Source organism: Gymnoscopelus braueri (genome assembly GCF_963280865.1).
Source record: "Gymnoscopelus braueri genome assembly, chromosome: 9".
Taxonomy (NCBI): Eukaryota; Metazoa; Chordata; class Actinopteri; order Myctophiformes; family Myctophidae; genus Gymnoscopelus; species Gymnoscopelus braueri.
This window is the reverse complement of record NC_137610.1, coordinates 15,940,707-15,959,173: the sequence shown is the minus strand read 5'-3', so window position 1 is coordinate 15,959,173 and position 18,467 is coordinate 15,940,707. Positions and strand designations below refer to the sequence as shown.

At 43.1% G+C, this 18,467-nt stretch overlaps 1 protein-coding gene across 1 annotated transcript in view; it reads left to right on the top strand.

Moving 5' to 3' along the window:
* Positions 1–18,467, top strand: part of sema4ba (sema domain, immunoglobulin domain (Ig), transmembrane domain (TM) and short cytoplasmic domain, (semaphorin) 4Ba) — a 53,345-nt gene that overhangs the window by 16,073 nt on the left and 18,805 nt on the right. Inside the window, exons 2-5 of the mRNA XM_080438299.1 lie at positions 2,998–3,400; positions 16,055–16,215; positions 16,819–16,881; positions 18,050–18,148. Of these exons, the coding sequence (XP_080294425.1) occupies positions 3,283–3,400; positions 16,055–16,215; positions 16,819–16,881; positions 18,050–18,148 (441 nt within the window). The 5' untranslated portion in view covers positions 2,998–3,282. The remainder of the gene's footprint in view (positions 1–2,997; positions 3,401–16,054; positions 16,216–16,818; positions 16,882–18,049; positions 18,149–18,467) is intronic.

Genomic DNA, 18,467 nt, shown 5'->3' with positions numbered 1-18,467 from the left:
TGTTCCTTCAAATGTGCTCGTCTTCACAGCCCTGCTAACTTATGGGTCTGTTTTATCGCAGCCATGTGTGAATGAAGCAGTTCATCAGGTGTGTTGGCTTCTCTTTTTATTCCTAGGCAGAGCTTTACACACGGAGAGGAAGCAACAATCACTTGATTCATGGTTTGCCTCTCCCCAATTAATTCTTCGCCCCGCACGAACGGTCAAAAGTGTTGCTGTTACTCATGCAAACGATGGGAGAAAGCCCCTTTGCACCCTCACTGAAAAAGTGAGTAATAATAGTGCCAGTCCAGTGTCAGTCCTTTAGGCCAGTGGTTCTCAAACAGTGTGCCGAGACACGCTGGTGTGCCGTGAGACAACTCCAGATGTGCCTTGGGGTTTTGTGACAACCACTCATTATTGCAAATTCTGTATATGCAAGTTAATATTATGAATTATCTTTTGATTTACTATATGATTACTTTGTGCAAAGGCAAATTCTATATATTTTCTTTCAGTCTGGCGTCCCTATTTTGGGAATGTCTTTATAGGTGAAAAGTTTAAAGTTTATTTAATGTATTTGTTATTATTTTGACTATTATACACATTTTCAAAAATGGCAAAAGTAGCAGATCTACAAGCTCACAACGTGTCGCAGTGCATTGTGAGTTTGTAGATCGGCTAGTTTCACTATGAATACTGGCGTGCCTTGAAATTTTGACTTGTCCTTGGTGTGCCTTGGAAACAAAACGTTTGAAGACGCTCTACCCCCACCCGTCAGTGTGAGAGATGGCAATACGCCTAATACTTCCTACTGGGACTGGTGATTTTATGTAGAAGCAAAACAAAACAAAAAAAAACATTGGGTTTTAACCAGAAATTTCGCTTTCAGCATTTTAAAGGTCCAATTAGTTCCATTTGTACTCTCTGTGTTTTAACAAAAAAATGTCACTTTCAGCACCTATAAAGGTCCATTTAGTTCCATTTGTACACTCTCAGAGTTAAAGGAACACTCAGGATTTTACAGTGTAGTCAATAAAGGGATGATTCAGTACGTTGCTTATGCACCATGGAGGAGAGAGCAGTGGAGTGCAGAGTTGCATATAGATTGTGTCGCGGTCAGAGGGGCCCTTGTTCTCTCTTTCACACAGAGTTGATCTCTCTGCGCGGCTCCGTTCATTTTCAGCTTTATGCTATGCTAAAAAATGTCTCTTTTTCTGTATGTCACACCAACCCAAAATGTATGTGCTGCTGTCCTCGGTACCTGTTGGTAAAGTGGGGCACGACTCCAAATAGTTTTCCCACAAATATGTCTGTAAGCGCGTACAGGCTTCCCTCTCTGTTGGTGGGACATCTATCCACCACGGTTTGGACCTCTGCACCAGCCACCTGCCAGCACTGGCCCCTGAAAGCCCATTGGCTGCTGGTCAAGCACATATCTAGCCTTTGAGTTTGGAGTCTTTGTGGCTCTGAAATCATAAACTCATCTGCCACCACATTCATTTGCCTTCATCATAGTGATCATAGGCATTTTAATGAATATCCATGGAATACCAGGGATAGGCTACTGTATGTACATGATGCACTGTGGCAGATGTTTTTCTTTAAACCTATATACAGGTTTCATATCAGTGATGATGGCTGACTGAGAGTCAGAAATGTCGTGACAGAACCCCCAAAATACTCTTGCTTCACTCGCTAACTCGTGCCATTGATTGGCAAACCTCACATGTAACCAAACCTCCATCTTGGTTGTATTTAAAGAGCTGCTCCCAACCGTGGCATCTGTAATAGAATCACATCATAAAAGCCATGTCTGTATTAAGTTACTGTATCTTCTTCTGTCTCTTACTACGCTCAGTCACATAAGTGCTTACAACATAAATACATCATTATCATTGAGGCTAATGCACAGCATGTGTGGAGGTTTTCTTTCAAATATGTTTTAATTGTTTAATTGCTTATCACTGATTCTAATGGTTCTACTGTAGCATACTGTATCTGAAGCAGCACAGAGATCTCTTTAACAGGGTTCTGTGGTCTGTAGGCCCTTTTACTGTAGTTCCATAATTCCCTTACCACGAAAGCCTTAAATCACTACATCCTAGTTTCTTAATGAGTTTTAAGGGAGTTTATAATTGAAAGCAGACTACAAAGGCTTTTATGCTCTGCAGAAACCAAAGCATCTTATAATGTGATCAATTGTAATTATACACACATTTCTTGGCTGTCAGAAATCTAACAAAGCTGCCAACTTGTGTTAAGAGGTACATTTGTTTGTTTTTTTATGTTGCTTGTGAGCTGCATGTTAGCCAGTTTCAGTGTCAAAATTGGACAACAGCTCTGACTATTCCTGTAAACATGAGCCTTTAATTGCAGGCACATTATTCCAAGCAATCTGTTTTCTTTTCATTTCTGTGTACCTGAGTGTACACAATCCTCAGTGTTAATTTAACTCTGAGAGTGTACAAATGGATACATTAACACTGACGATTTTACTTTGTAGTATTGTGCATGGAGCCATGGACAAAGTTTATTCTGGATACAATATTGTTAATGATTACTACAATGATATCGCTGGTTTATTCCTCTAAACAGAAAGTGAAAGCAACCCCCTGCAACCTCTGGAATGATAGTAATGTTTAGTGAAAAGGTCAGCTGGAGACCCACAGACAAAGAAATCAGCTTTGGGGTTGTATCCTCCCATGGCATTTCTTTACTCAAGCTTTCAAATATAATACGTTGTGATCATTATGTGGCTAGAGGATTATTTGTTTTTGTCAAGATAGAGTCTAGACAATTTTTTTCTGAGTCGTGAGCTCATTTAAACTGCTGCCAATCGGCCAACTGTGTAGTGCTTGAACAGTAACAGCAAATATGCAGTTGTATCTTTGTCAGCAGAGTATTGTAACTGAATGATTCTTACAAAGTACTTTTCCAGCATACATAGAGGAACTGTGAAAGCTTTATTATACTGTATACTAATCTGAATGAATGTTCTATTGTGTGTCCTTGCAGGTCCCAGCTAAGAGCCTGCAGCGTGTGCATATGGAGGAATATTTGCGGAGGCCGGCAGTCCAGGGAGGCTCATTCTGAGGTCACAGGTCGTCATTCCGAGCCCGGTGTCGTCTGCAGCCCTGGAGGAGTGCCTCAGCTTGGCTTTCACAACAGTGCACAGGTCTCCCATTCAGGGAGCACCGGACCTACAGGAAAAGACCTAGTGAAAACAAACACGGGCCAGAGAAAGGCGCTCTTCATGAACTCCCCAAAACCCTGAAAGGCAAACACTGTTGCCAAGGAGACATGAGGACAGTGAGCATGGCCCGGCTCTGTCTCCCAGCCATCAGCATGCTGCTGGTCGGCTTCATTCACGTGGCGGTCGCCGAAGACGACGTCACTCCACGCCTCAGCTTCTCCTACAGTAAGTTCAGTTCAGGTTCTCCTCTGCAGAACAGGCCCCGGTGTGGTTGGCAAACGACCACAATCTGGACTGCTAATTTAACTGTGTCAAAATGGACTGGTAGGGTACATTTTTACACTCAGGGTTAAAAGTAACACACACATAGCTAGACGATCAGAGATCTCTACCTACTAGTGATGTGCGGGTCGGGTTTTTTCATGACCCGCCCCGCCACGGAACCCAACCCGCCTCAACCCGCCCCGCGAACCCATATATAAATCTATGGTCGGCCCGCTCATCACTACTACCTACTGATACATCTGGGGAAATCTAACATATGGGCTAGAACAGTGGTGAGAACGGCCGCTGACAATGAATGACCAATGACCTCCCTATGAATGAATGACCACCCTCAAGTCTTTGCATTGTTTCTGCAATGCTTTTATGTTTTTAATTTCTGAATAGTTTCCACCCAGTTTTAACCCATACATTGAATTATTGATGTCACCACACACAGTAGGGCGGAGATCTCTGATCGTCGAGCAACGGTAGAACTAGTAGTTTTTGCTCCTCCGGGTAGCTCATAAGGAGAAACCCCAGCATTCCTTGGATGTCGGAGAAGGACGAGCGAGAGGCCTCCTTGTTTACCCTGACATTGTGTCCGCTCCACTGACCTGCAGTACGTCTGCGGATCATCCGTTTACTGGAGCGTAAGGGAGCACGCTCTTATAATTGTTATTCATCTATAAATAAAGTGTGGCTTTGAGGTGGCCCCAGCTCGGCCACGGTGATCAGAGCTAAGGAGGTGCCCGGGGCTGCGTGCGTGCCGGGGCTTTGTGAGATGCTTGACATGGACGGCAGGGTGTGGTGAAGTGTTGACAAACACATAAACAAGAGCCAGGGCTGTTCTTTTCTGGGCCCTGGCTCTGTGAAGTCTCTCTGGGAGACACGGAGGTTGGCAGCACAGCATTCACATAGCTGCACACTGATGATGACCCTTAGCTGTTGCGTTTAAACAGCAACCGTTTGACTTTTAATGTGTTCATACCATCGTTGTCAGGCAGAAACCTGTCCAAAACGTTACTTCAGTATGGTAAAAATAACCTCTGTTCCAGTAATTATTATTTAGTCAAAAGCTCTTGTTACTACTTTCGTTGGTTAAATATTTACAAAACCCACAGAGAGACTTAAGTACTTTAACTTGGTGTCTCTATTTTGAGCATGTCATTGTAGGTGAGAAGTTAACAAAAGAAATAAGCCAGATCTACTGGCTTGTGAGCTTGTAGGTCAGCTATTTTCCCTATTTTGTGTGACACTGTCATACGACCAAGTATAAAATAGGCTGTTAATTTTATTTATTTTTAAACATAAAAAGATGAATTAGGGAGATGACATAATGCATTTGTGTATTCAACCAGATACACCAAGATGCTTCTTTATTTGTATTTTGAGGTCCTGCCTGTACTGTAGATCTAATTATGTAACTCACATCAGTGTTCTCATTCATGAACTCGAAAACCTTTTCAGAAAGTGTCCATTCCAAAAGGTGAAAGATTCATAATAGTTCATAATAGAGTGTTTTGTTTTGTCTGTGTGTCTAGACTATAATGGTAAGAAATCCAACTAAATCCATACTATGAATGGCGTTTCCATTGGGCTGGCTCCGTCAAGTACTCACAGGTCACCCCTAATCACTAAATGAACAGGGGCATTGTGCTGTGCCTTACTCAGTACAATGTGACACAGACGTCACCAGCACTGGGAGTAATTGCTCCTTTACAATCTGCATTATATCTATTTGTAGGTGAGTTATGTGGACATGTTCTCTCGATACTAACTTGAGCCTTGGAATGCAGAGTAACCCAAATGAATGATGAGATTACATTTTTTTTCAAATGTGTTAGATATCTGTATCGTTAATAAAGCCATTGCTGTGCATGTGATATTTTACACTCCGGTTAGATTCGCTGATAGTTTACACACAGAAGACAAATGCAATGGATTGCTGTGCACGGCATTAGTGTCAAGTATTGATTTTTTAATTTGCCATACAATTAATCACATGTGACAACAAGGCTTTAAAGAAGAGGGGTTGGGTTTAATTATTTTTTTCTAGCATGCTCAATCTATGTGCTCCATCAGTTCTCGTGTTTACTGATGAACCCACAGCACCGCAGGTCGAGGTTGCAGAAAACAAAGCATAATGATGGATTATTATGCCAATGCAGGCTTGCAGTGATTGAACTGTGACTCACGTTTTGGGCATCATTATAGTCTTAAAATACGGGGAAGGGGGGCTCAATCAGTGCAATGCTAGTCCTATCTATCTAGATTGGGATAAGCCAAGCGGTGCTCCTTGGGGCTGTGGGCGAGCATGCATCCAAATGGGTCAGTCATCTTGCATGTCTGAGCCTGCAGCCTCTCCCTCACATAGGATCTTTATACCAACAGGTAATCTCTCTCACCTGCCAGCCTCTACAAAGCTCACAGCTTGGCCCCGGTGGAGCGTTCCACAATAGCACACACCATCAATCACTCACTGAAAAGACCCTTCACATTCACACTCCTCCTCGTTCTGACGGGAAGATTTGCTTTCAGGGCGCGTTGCCGGTGTTGAGCGCGGTGATAAAACATGTCAAATGCATATGTGACAAGCTTAGATGACTTTATGTAGACGAAAATAACCTACCTTTTTCTCTAGTAGTCTATTTTAGTATGGTTTTAACCCATTAAGATCTGAGGCCGAGTCTACAAATGCCTTCTAAATCAACTTTTCCAAGATTTTTCCAAAAAAAACAAAAATAGCAAATGTACAAGCTCGCGCTGAGCTTGTACATCTGCTATTTTTGAATAGCCAACGCTAAAATCTGAAATGACACGCTTTCCCGGTTTTAATGGGTTAAGAGCTAGCTAACCTCATTTTTACCTGGCTTTATATAGAGCCACTATAGTAAAATTTGCTGTAACTTTCGCCGTGCTGATGAGCTCTGCCTTTTTCCATGCATGGGAAATGATTGACTTTACAGAAGCAGTTACGCTCTGTCAGTCGTAAAGCGTCTGAGCGCTTGGTTTTACAGGAAGTATACAAGCTTATCAATATCATGGTTACAGTGATATCCAGTTGACTAGCTGTCTGATGAGGCATTAAATCTGACAAGGGAGCTGTGTGGCTCAGGTGATAGACTAAGGGTACAAATGACCCCTGCAGGCCTAGGCCTGTGTCACGAAGACCTGAAGTGACAATCTATATTAGACTGGTAAGGAAGCAGTTTTATGCCACAAAAGCCAGCTTTACTACACAGCAAAATTCCCTTACAGGTCAATTTTCACACTCTCAGAGTTAAACTAATGCTCTGGATTCTTTCTGTTTACCATGGGGACGTTAGCTTGTTTCCGTGGTGACAGGAGTTGCCGTGGGATGGTAACGTCCGTTCTGCTACACTGACATTTTCCAGCCTCCCGCAGAAGGGCTTTGTCACATTGTGTTTACTGTATCGCCGCTGTGGGACTCAGAGACCTGAACTTTATGCCGTAAAAACGACCCCCCCGCACACACACCACCCCCTCGCCGCAGGCTCTCTGTGTCTTCTCTGGATGTCTGTTAGCTCGATGCGCTGCGTGCCTTTAATGTCAGTGAAGTGGGCAGGCCAGTCGTTTCCCCCTCGTCCCCAGCGGCGGCAACATTTTCCTGGACAGATTTCCCCTCCCCTCCTCTTTCTCTGCCTCGCGGTCCCTCGGTCCCTGCCTCGCCTTAATGAAGAGGGTAATCTGCCATGAATAATGAATGGGGATTTGTGTGTGTTATGGTGTGAACGCTCGTCTGGTTCTCATTATGCGCCTATCAGGGTGGATCATGGGTTCGGGGAAGAGAGCCTACATCTGCTTTTCTGTCCTGTGCTTTGTTCCTGGTTTTAATGTGGACCATGCTGGCTGGCTTAGTGCGTTACATTGCAATTTTAAAGGCGCACCTACAGTATAAGCGTTTTACGTCGTCTCTCCTGGCTCGTCCGTTTATCCCCTTGTTAAACATTATGAATGTGGTCAGTCATGCTATAATTTGGTTTAGGAGCCATCCCTGCAGCCGCTCGACACGTACAGCGTTATTAATCTGAGCAAGTGAGTGCAGGCTACTTGCATCAGCCACTCTCAAGTAATGGAGAATGACGGTGACACTAAGTGAGACAGCATTTGTTTAAAGCTTAACAGAAGAGCTATACGTATGCTTTGTTTTAATTGTACGTAGACTGTATGGTAGTGGGAGATCTCTCTGGCCTCAGGGTTGTTGTAGACATGCAACTATAGGCCACAGACGATGGGTTGTCGATGAGTATTAGGCAGTATGAAAAGTGATCTCCGAAAAGTGTACCACAGCGTGATGAGCGCGGCTCATAGTTATGTAAATACGGAAGAAACATAGTTTGTAAATAGACAATTCTTTCATTTGTTTTAGAATTTTTCCACCTATAATGGCCCAAAATAGGTATGCCAGGTTGAAAGTGGTTATGTGAGGTGACGATGATGATGTTGTTGTGTGTGATGCCATCATATCTACCATATATCAAGTTTCTGTCACTGACTCTCGTCTAGGGCTCATGAAAGGACAGACTATACTGCTGTGATGTGGCAGTGTTCACTAGACCCACTGTCTCCAGTCCAGCAGAGAATAAACTATAAATCACGCTCAACAGACCCTGTAAAAACACTCCCATGGGCTCTCACACTCGTTTCCAAGGTATCGTGGGGACATCCTCAGTGTCGTTCGGCTGCTAAGCAAGCACGCAGCATGAATCCACGCCAGTCAAGTAGACGCCCTGTGCAGTGCTTGGCCCATGGGGACGATGTGTACATGAGGTCATGGCATATGGCTGATGCTTCCGACCTGTTCGCACAGGAGGAGAGAGGGTCACGCCGAGGTCCTGGGGAGGCAGCCGGCTGGTTTGCATTATTGTCCTCCATATTGCGGTTGAACCGTGGGTCGGCTCCATGTGACTCCCCGACCGAGAGGTCTCGATGGCAGAGCAACATTCCCCTCGCTCGTGGAAGTGGGCTCCAGTATAGCTGAGGTGCACACTCGTCTATAAACTTCTGGGCTTGTGCAGCACTTGGAAACTACCGCTTTCCTTAAATGAACAGTTTAATTTCATTCCCTCTCCCAATAAACGTTTCCATGGTAAGCTTAATGGTAAGTTTCGTCAGTTTCCCCAACATTTATATGCCCATCTTTGTGGCACTAATCTTGTGGCACTAACCTCCCAATGTCTGTTTTCCGAAGTTGAACTTAGAATTGAGGGCATTCTCGGCATCACCATGGTGCTTGCATCAGGCTGCCAGTGGAGACAATATCCTGCTAACAAGAGAAAGCCTCAGCACTTACCAATACAAACAGCAGGCTCACAGCTTGCCTAATGAATCTCCTGGTGAATCACCCCTCCTGGCCTGTTATCTTAATGCAATCCAGATGCCTCTCTGTCCCTGCGCTTCCCAGGTTGAGTTGCCTTGCACTAATATACATTCAGGAGCTTCGAATATCCAGTGCAATATGACTCAGGCTAATTACGTTAGCACTCTAGCACGGCCTTGTCCCCATCCTGCTGCCATCGGACAATGTGACAATCGCTGGAGCTCTGACACTGACCCGGTCAGGCTTCCTTCAGTATATCTGTGGACTGCTGTTTCTCAACAGAGGGCCGTTGATCACGGCCTTCTAGAACCATATTGTAACATCCGAGTCTTTGAAGAAGTACTGTGTGTGACATGGACAGTCAATCAGCCTTATTATATCCTATCTTAAAATGGAAAATTGGAAAAGTTGGAAAAGTGTTCTTTTCCAACTTTGTCTTCACCTCTCCAGACCTTGAATATAACAAGGGCAACCTAGAGTTGTGCATAATTGACAGATACTGTAACCCTCTTGGCCTTGACCTTTTACCAACAAATTGCACCACAGGTCAGATACTGGAGTTAGAGATCTAATATATGAAGCTCATGGCCTTGTGTTTTGACTTAATGATGAGGCTGTACTATAGTGTTTTGAGTCATTGCAGACATACATGTATACATTACATACTGTACGTACATGCCTTTTTGCCGGAATCACACCTCTCACACGGTAACATTTTTGCTATGCTAGTATTCATGTTTCTATACTGTTGCTTCAGTGTAGTGCACTAATTCACTAGACACATTCCTCATTATGTGCAAACATGCCAGCTAATGAAAAAAATCTGATTCTAGTGATTCAAGGGCATTTGTGACCAAGAAAGCCACAAGAGAACCTAGGTTGATCTGTAAAGCTGAGAGGAGCACGGTAAAACAACCAAGACCTAATAATCTGCTTAGAGCTGACAGTAGATCACCTAGAATCTAGATCAATTGTACAGTATAGCCCAACTAGACCTACACTAGGGCCTGATATAATGAACCTCACATAACCTGTTAGGCCTTGTCAAATCCTAGCTAGTTTATATAACCCACCAAGCACAGTATAATGATCTTTTTTTACCACTTTAACCCTGGTGTCTATACTTTGGGCATGTCTTTCTTTGTACATTTCATTATGCGTTGTGAACTTAAAGAATGGCTATTTTTGAAATAAAGGTAGATGTTCAAAAGAAAAAATGTAAGCTGCAATCCGTTCATATTCTATCCAAGATTCTGATTTTTACTGTTCAGCTATACCAGAGCGCTCATTAGGAAAGGTGAGATATTTCCCTTAGAATTTCATGCAATACCTAGTCAAATGTCTCAATAGAAGAGCAGGGGAGACCACATCTAACCACCACAGTTGTTTTAGTTATATTTTACTCACATTCTCTACCATACAGATGGGTTCAAATAACATATTGTTCAAACAAAAAAGTGATACTTTAACATTTCTGAAAATGTTTCCTTTTGGAAAGCATAGTTCCTGTCTTGAATCTTCTCTCATGTCCCTTTTCAGATGAGAATGTAGGTCATGTTTATGGACAGAAGACTGGAAATGGGGCATGAGACATCTCTTAAAGACGTCCCATCAGATTTCTATAGCATGCCCTCGCACTCTCAAAGAGAGATGGGTATTTTTTCCAGGTCACCTACTGGTGGAGCATGACAGGCACTAATCTTTTTCGGCACTAGACAGACAGCGTTAGCTTATTGCCACAGTGAGGAGCTGTCATTTATTGCTGATGATGTCACGCAAGGCTCTTTGTTACTCTGCGTGCCTTGTTTTGGGAGAACAACGAGCTCTCTAATATGAATGGACAGAATCTGGCCCTGTTGTAAGAGGAGTTTGCTACACAGAACACTGGCAATTTGCCGCTCAGTGATGTGCATAAGAGATAATTAGATTTATTTATACATTTTCTGCTTCTGTTTCCTTGTAGTTCTGCATATTTTAAGTAAGAACGTGTGTCTTTTAATGAGATGTGCGACGTTCAGGCTGTCAGAGCCGATACAAACGGCCGCCTCCCGAGGAAGGGCACTGATTGAATCGTTCTGTTGTAGTTGCCTCATAAAATTAGGCACTTAGATGTTCCACAAGGAGGGACAGATTGCGCTACATTTGCCTTTCAGGGGGGATGCTCCATGCTTTTAATTAACTGTACTTTTTTGGACTAAAACCCATCGGGAACTCCACTGCGACAGAACGTGGAGGGTTCCCTTAAAGCAGAGTCTAGGAAGGGCGGCGTATTACAATCCATTTAGCAGTGTCATTTGCAGAAATGACATTTAATTGCATAATGACGGTAATGATCTTATATTGCTTACAGCTGCGCGAGGTCGAAGCAACCGCTGTGTGCTCTGTTCGAAGCACTTCATGTGACCGTGGAACTCTGGAGTCACAGAGGAAATACTCTGAGCCACACAAAAGCTGCTCTCTATATCACTGCAGGATGTGGGATCACAGGCCTGGGAACCTCGATACGATGAGAGCCCTGGCACGTGCGTGTGCGTGCACAGACATAGGCGCGTGCGCGGCGGCACACAAATACTGGAGAGGTGTAATTGGCAAGATAGTCAAGAGGAGGTTTAAATAGCACTGTACTCAGTACTGGCCTGAGTGAAGTACTGGAGGTGTCTGAAAGCTGTAGCTGATAGTCACTCTGTTGGATTTGGACCCAGGTGACTCTTAACACTTGTTTAAGGCAATAACTACCCACTGCCATCTCAGCACTATTTCTTATTTTGTGTCAAAACATGGACAAAACTGTAAACTGTCAACCTTGATAATAATTGACCATTTTGCTTCTTACATCAGGTTTTGGACATTCAGCCTTGTGATCAGTCTCTAGAATTGTGTCACTACTCAAACCTTGTCCCCAAATAACTTGCCTCTCTTTGTTCATCACTGACTCTGTGGGCCTCAATAATAAGAGTTTCCCAGTGAGACCGTGAGTGACAAACTGCCGCGAAGTGCTGTAGCTAGCACAATTGAACACTTGTGCACATACTGTAGGCCTTTGAGAGGAGGCGGGGGCCCCCGACACGACGAGGATAAACCAGCTATGATATGTTGCATCTATCTGGTTTATCCCTGCTGCCCACTTGGCTGCCCTCTCACTGACACCCCCACTGTATGGCTCCAGCAGACACTACCCACTCTTACACACTACTGTACCGCTCCAGCAGACACACTCTTACACTCTCTTAAGTGCCGTCTCTGAAGTACAAGCCTGTCGGTTTTCCCTCGTCCAGCTGTACGCCACAGCATTTTCTGGGGCTGCGTTGTCATGGGATAGCCCCAAGGAATCAACGTCAGATGGTCAAACGACAATAGAATGGTTTCTTTGAGAGAATGTGGTGTGTGTGTGGAGGGGGTTCAAATGGGATACACACACATCCTGGTAATGGTGACCTGGGGTAACTGTCTGTACAGAGGGTGACATGCAGCAGTTACCCCATCCTGGCTTTGTCATTTGTGGTCCCTGGAATATGAATGTCTTATTATGTCTTTTTGCTCATTCATGGCTGAATTGCCTATTTGGGATCAATCTGGTTGAAATGGAGGTCAACAATAAAAAAAATCACATTGCTGTCTATTTCTGTGCCAGAAACTATCACAGCATCAGATTATCTATTGGGAATAGATCAAAAATATATATATTGGCAGTTTGAGTTTTTCCATGAGTCTTTATTTTCTATTATCCTAATGTATAGCTTAAATTTTCACATTTTTGGATTCTGTACAGTATGTGTATATCGCACATGTATCCAATATATTGAGTTATTGATAAATGTAAATAATATATTGGCTTGTGTTATAATATACTATACTATACTGATTCTCCTTACAAACATGAGCGAAAATGTTTTTTTTCCTCTCTCTAAATTAGTCATTGTCCATTTTTATTGTCCCCACCATGTTTATAGTCTCCGTCACTGCCAACCCAACTGTTTGGTCTGTGGACTGTGTAGACAACCACATGTCTCCTCTGATACACATGGGGCCCTATTTAAACGGCATGGTGCAAGTGCATTTAGGGTGTGTCCAAGTCCAATTTTGCTAGTTATACAGTGCATTACCTGGGCGCAATGCAAGGCGCAAGTTGCAAATGGGTTGTTTTTAATCTTTTAATTAAGCACGGGTGTGTTTTGGACATAAAGTAACATGAATTAAACCAATCAGTGTGTCATCTCCCATTACCTCTAAGAACCAGGTGCACCTGGTTCACCAGCGCATTGTTGTTTAACGACTTATACCCTATACAGTACTTAGTTGACCCCCCCAGGGCTCTATAGTTGGTCCGCTCCTTTTTCCCCTCTACACCAAATGTCTTTGCTGAATATACATTAGGCAAAAATAGCCGATTTACAAGCTTGTAGATAAACTATTTTTACAGAATGTTTGCTCATTTTCTATGTCCAAAATAGGGACACCAGGGTTCATGTGGTAAAATTGTGGATTCAGCAAGTTGGAGGACAAACAAACAGTATTTTGCTTCGGAAACGGGTCTGCTCGTGTGCCAAGAGTTTTCTTATGAATGGAAAGTAGTTGACAAGATTCAGACATTATGAAAACCATTCACTTCATACGGAGCAACTTGTCTTTCATATTTATGTCTTTTCTGTCTTTCGAACGGATTTCTGAGGCATGCTTCCTCTCTCAATCACAGGGAACATGATGGCGAAACATGATATAATACATACAGTTGTGGTGATATTGAAGACTTCACAATAGCCTAGACTTTGAGTGGAACACGGTATTGCGGACAAATAAATCTAAACGGGGGAGATGATTAATGTTTGCCTTAAGTTCTGAATGGAAAGATTCATACCGTTTCAAGCCCTCATGGATCTCTTTAATGATACACAATTACTGGCCCTATTGTTTTTCTGCGTCAGCCGTGGTTGCTGAGTACGACGTCGGTGGTGATCTGACTCCTGAGAGTAATTGTGTAGATATCCTCCCCTCACAAACCCCCTGAAAGCCTTTGTTTTGGTTCAAGCTCTGGCCTTTGTCTCCGTCTGTGTAAATCACCGTTAAATTTGCCCAGGGCTCTGAAGGAGGAGAAAAGCTCTCGTTATACTTTGTTGTGCGCGGGTGTCGCAAACGGCAAATACAAGCTCTACAAGCTCTCCAAGCTCACAACGGGTCGCACTGTGAACTTGTAGATCTGCTATGAATCAGTGCGCGACACCCGTTTGCAACCAAGTATAAATCAAGCGAAAGAACACAGCCATGATGCGGCACTCGATTCATCCTTTAATCACAGAGACAGGGAGAAAGGGCCCCAGTGGGTCGTTGCTACAGTATGTAGAGAAGAGCCTCTTGTGGTTTTGCAGACAGATTTAACCATAATAAGGCCCCCTGTTGCTGTGGCGATGTGCAGCTATTAGTGTGTTGTTTTCCCAAGGGGGAGGAAGTCTCTGAGCCTCCTGCATATGCCCTCTGTGAGGCCGGGTTACATTAGGTCACATGGTTCTGCAGGTATAATACTGTTTACTGTACTTATTACCTCTAGAATCTAATTACAGTCTCAGATTGATACCATGGTCTGTAGTTTATTCTTCACCTGGCCCAAATGTCAGTTCTTCACCTTCACAAAGATTTAATTTAACTCTGAGTCTGAGTGCATAAATTATGGGGCCTCCCATTAGTCCTCCCATTAGCCAATTTTAATATAGGATATAGTACCTTTACTAGAAGAATAAACCCCTTGAGATGCATCATCTCTTTATCGAGGGGGTCCTTGTGTACCCTGCTTCACTTTTGGCTCTTTTCGACTACAATAACTGTGCCGTGTATTTCACGGGTTCTGTTTTTCTTTTTTTCCCATATGCTTTGGTTTGGTTTCAGATAAGGTTTTGCCAAACCTAATTTGGGCCCTGCTCAGTTCCCAGGAGGTAGTACTTGCCTGAGTTGTGGGAACCCAGAACATGTACTTTCAAATGTTTCAAAAACAATGAAAATAGCTGATCTACAAGCTCACATCACGTAGCGATGTGGCGTGTTGTGAGCTTGTACACCTGCTATCTTCACTTTTTTATTCAGGGGTGGTATATAATTTAAACAATTGAAATGTAGGTGGACCTAACTATACACACATCGACAATGTCTCCTGTGGTAAAAGTAAAAACCCGCACACCAACGATGGTAAAGACATCTTTATTTCAAATAGGTTAGACGTTTGTGGATCTTTTGAAGATCCACACCCGATCAAAACGTTGTCTAACGTATTTCAAATAAAGACATCGTTACCAACATTGGTACCTACCTTTTTAATTTAATTGACTCTAGGCCAGCCTTTTTCATGTCAAGGACCCCCAAAATGTATTTGGCCACGGACCCCCCATGTGAAAATATTAAAAATAAGATTTGTGTTAAAAAATACACCCTGGAAACCCCCCCCTCCCCCAAAGAACCCCTGGGGGTCCCCGGACGGTCGGACCCCACTTTGAGAAGCACTGCTCTAGGCTGTGTGACTATAGAGCTTTAAGGCAATCATGAAGTGAGACTGGATGTTTTGACAGCAGGCTTTAGGAAGCAGTGAGAGGCTCTGAAGTGTGTCAGTGTGTTGAGAGGACAGACATCCTTTTAGGGAGAGACTGCTTGCTTCCTCCACTTCCCTCTCTCTGTGTTGAACGGAAGCGCGGTGATGAAAGACGTCTGACTGGACACACACACACACACACACACACACACACACACACACACACACACACACACACACACACACACACACACACACACACCGGAGAGAGGGAATCAAGGTTAACATAATAAAAAAATCTAATGCTAGTCGGTATAGTTGTCATGGGAACGGGAAAACAGGCCCAAGGAACCTGGTTGATAATGACACACTGCGTTGGTGTCTCGATTAGCAAAGAACATCTGTGTCCCTGCTGTACAGTTGCGTTTTGTGACCACACACACACACACACACACACACACACACACACACACACACACACACACACACACACACACACACACACACACACACACACACACTGCACATATAATGAGTGCGTTTGCACATATTTGCATGCACCCAGACATGTGTGTGTGTGTGTGTGTGTGTGTGTGTGTGTGTGTGCGTACGTGCACACACACATACATACACCATACTGTACATCTGTACAGCACCACATACAATGAACACACAGACACACGAGGAATTAGCATAATTTCCTGAGTTGGCACCGTTCCAGTAATCGTGTGTCTCCTCTTGTCTGTGCTCTCATCATCTCCAGATGCAAAGGAAAGAACAGCCAAGCATTTCTCGGTCAATGGGGTCTCCAACTTCACCTCCCTCCTCCTCAGTAAAGAAGATAACATGCTGTATGTGGGAGCAAGGGAGGTCCTCTTTGCTCTCAATCTCACTGATATCAGCATAGCCAAGCTACAAAGACACGTAAGTATGCGCAAGTGTCTGTACTGTATATACAGTATGTCTGCATAGTTCATGCATATCGTCGCTGTCGGCTGGAAACCTTGTATGTCCAAAAACTGTGACTTTTCAGGAAATGGAATTAACCTGGGTTCCAATGCATCAAGTGTAGGTATTATTTAGTCACAGGTTCTTGTTAATATTTTTCATTGGTTAAATATGTATAAATCCCACTGACACACTTAACCACTTTTACTTTCACTTAAAAATGTAAAAATCTAAAATAGCAAAAATACCAGATCTACAAGCTCACTACACGTTCTATCGTTACGAGCTTGCAGATCAGCTATTTTTGCTACTTTTGTATGACACTATAGTATGACAAAGTAGGGCAATCATTTACAGAAAAAACAGTTTAGATGTTAGATACGGAGATACAAGGTTTCCACCCGACAGTGACAATATACAGTATGTACTGTGTATATATATATACATATATATACACACACACACACACATAAACATATACACATACAGTATATCACCCCCACAGGTGCAATGTTAATATGACAAGGCGCAGCACGCAGGTTTATTCTTCTGTGACTCAAACCCTTTCCCCTCCTGCAGCTAACATGGAGCACTCCAGAGAGGAACAGAGACGAGTGCAGCTTCAAAGGCAAAAACTTGCAGGCAAGTGAACTGCTGGTGTAGAAACTCATGTAGCCGAGTTCACTTGGCCCACATAGCATTGACAGGCCCAGCTACCTGTTGGCTGGGCCTGAAGGTTATCCTCACCTGTTTGCAGGCTGACCTTTGTTTAGTTTTTTTGGTGTGTGTGTGTGTGTGTGTGTGTGTGTGTGTGTGTGTGTGTGTGTGTGTGTGTGTGTGTGTGTGTGTCCAAATGGAGCTGCTGGATGTCATAGCACTGATGTCATAAATGACTTACATCATAGACTGGCCTCGTACTGTACTTTAGGCTTATTCCACCCACGCAATAATCCAACCCAGGCAACACTGGGTACCCAGCTAGTACTAAGATAAACTGTACCATATTACTTGGCCATTTTTATTTAGCAAGATGTAGTTGTAGGAATAGCATCAGTTTGATGTGTGGTTGATTCATATTATAAGTAAGAGAGGGTATGAAGACAACTGGTTGTCACTGTCATGTTTAATTTTAATATGAATATTTGTCTACTGCTCTAAAACTCTGACGATTATTACTGTTGAATGTTCTACGTAACCAACTATCTGCAACTCTATGCAAACTTATAGATCCGCTGAATGCTAGTTTATACCCCTATGGACCAAATATGTGAAAATGCTAATAATGTATCTAGAGACTTGAGCTGTATGTATGTGTGTGTATGCGTTTCCTTTTTGTATAAAAATAAATATTAAAAAATAAAACAATAATAATAATAGGTAAGAGAGGGGAAGCGGATGGAGGCTCATAGGGCTGAGATGTTGATGAGATCAGCCTAATCCATCAAGTGGACCTCCCAGCCTATTTGGAGAAAATGTATTACAGTCATGTGATTTGGAAATGCACTTAACCACTTCATAGGACGACAGTGCCACGTGAAAATAGCCATTCTATCAGCTCAAAACGTGTCGCATTACGATGCGTTGTGACCATGTGCATCTGGTATTTTTGCTATTTTTGAAAATGCTGACATAATAATGACATTGACTATAAAGATATGCCCAAAATAGGAATGCCAGGGTGAAATTGGTTTAAAATGGTAGAAGGGCAGCCCCTATTTCATCTGAGTATCTCTGACGAATGTGTGAAGTGGATAAGGGTGTTCAGAGTCATCATTCTGTTGTTGTTCTCTCTCCCGTGTTTCCAACACAGACGGACTGTTTCAACTACATCAAGATCTTGCTGCATGTGAACAGCACTCATCTCTACGTGTGCGGAACGTATGCCTTCAGTCCCATCTGTGCATACATAGTAAGTGTGCAATGTGACACAGCTTTGCCTGATGGGGTGACATTGTATTTCATTTGTTTATGCGTAAATGTTTTTTATGTGTATTTTTATTATTGTATGTAATCCCTATATGCAACTCCGCCCCCTGTATACTCGAATGTCAGGACCACAATGGAAATATTAAGCTCTTGGCCTTTTTAATGTCATTCATTTGACTACTGTGTGCAATCAAATGTTTGTACATACAGTAATGCTTTTCTGTCAATAAAAAAGTCAATCTGATTGATTGACTTTTTTCAATTAATGCTTTAAATGCAGCTCCACCGTGTATTCTGAACCA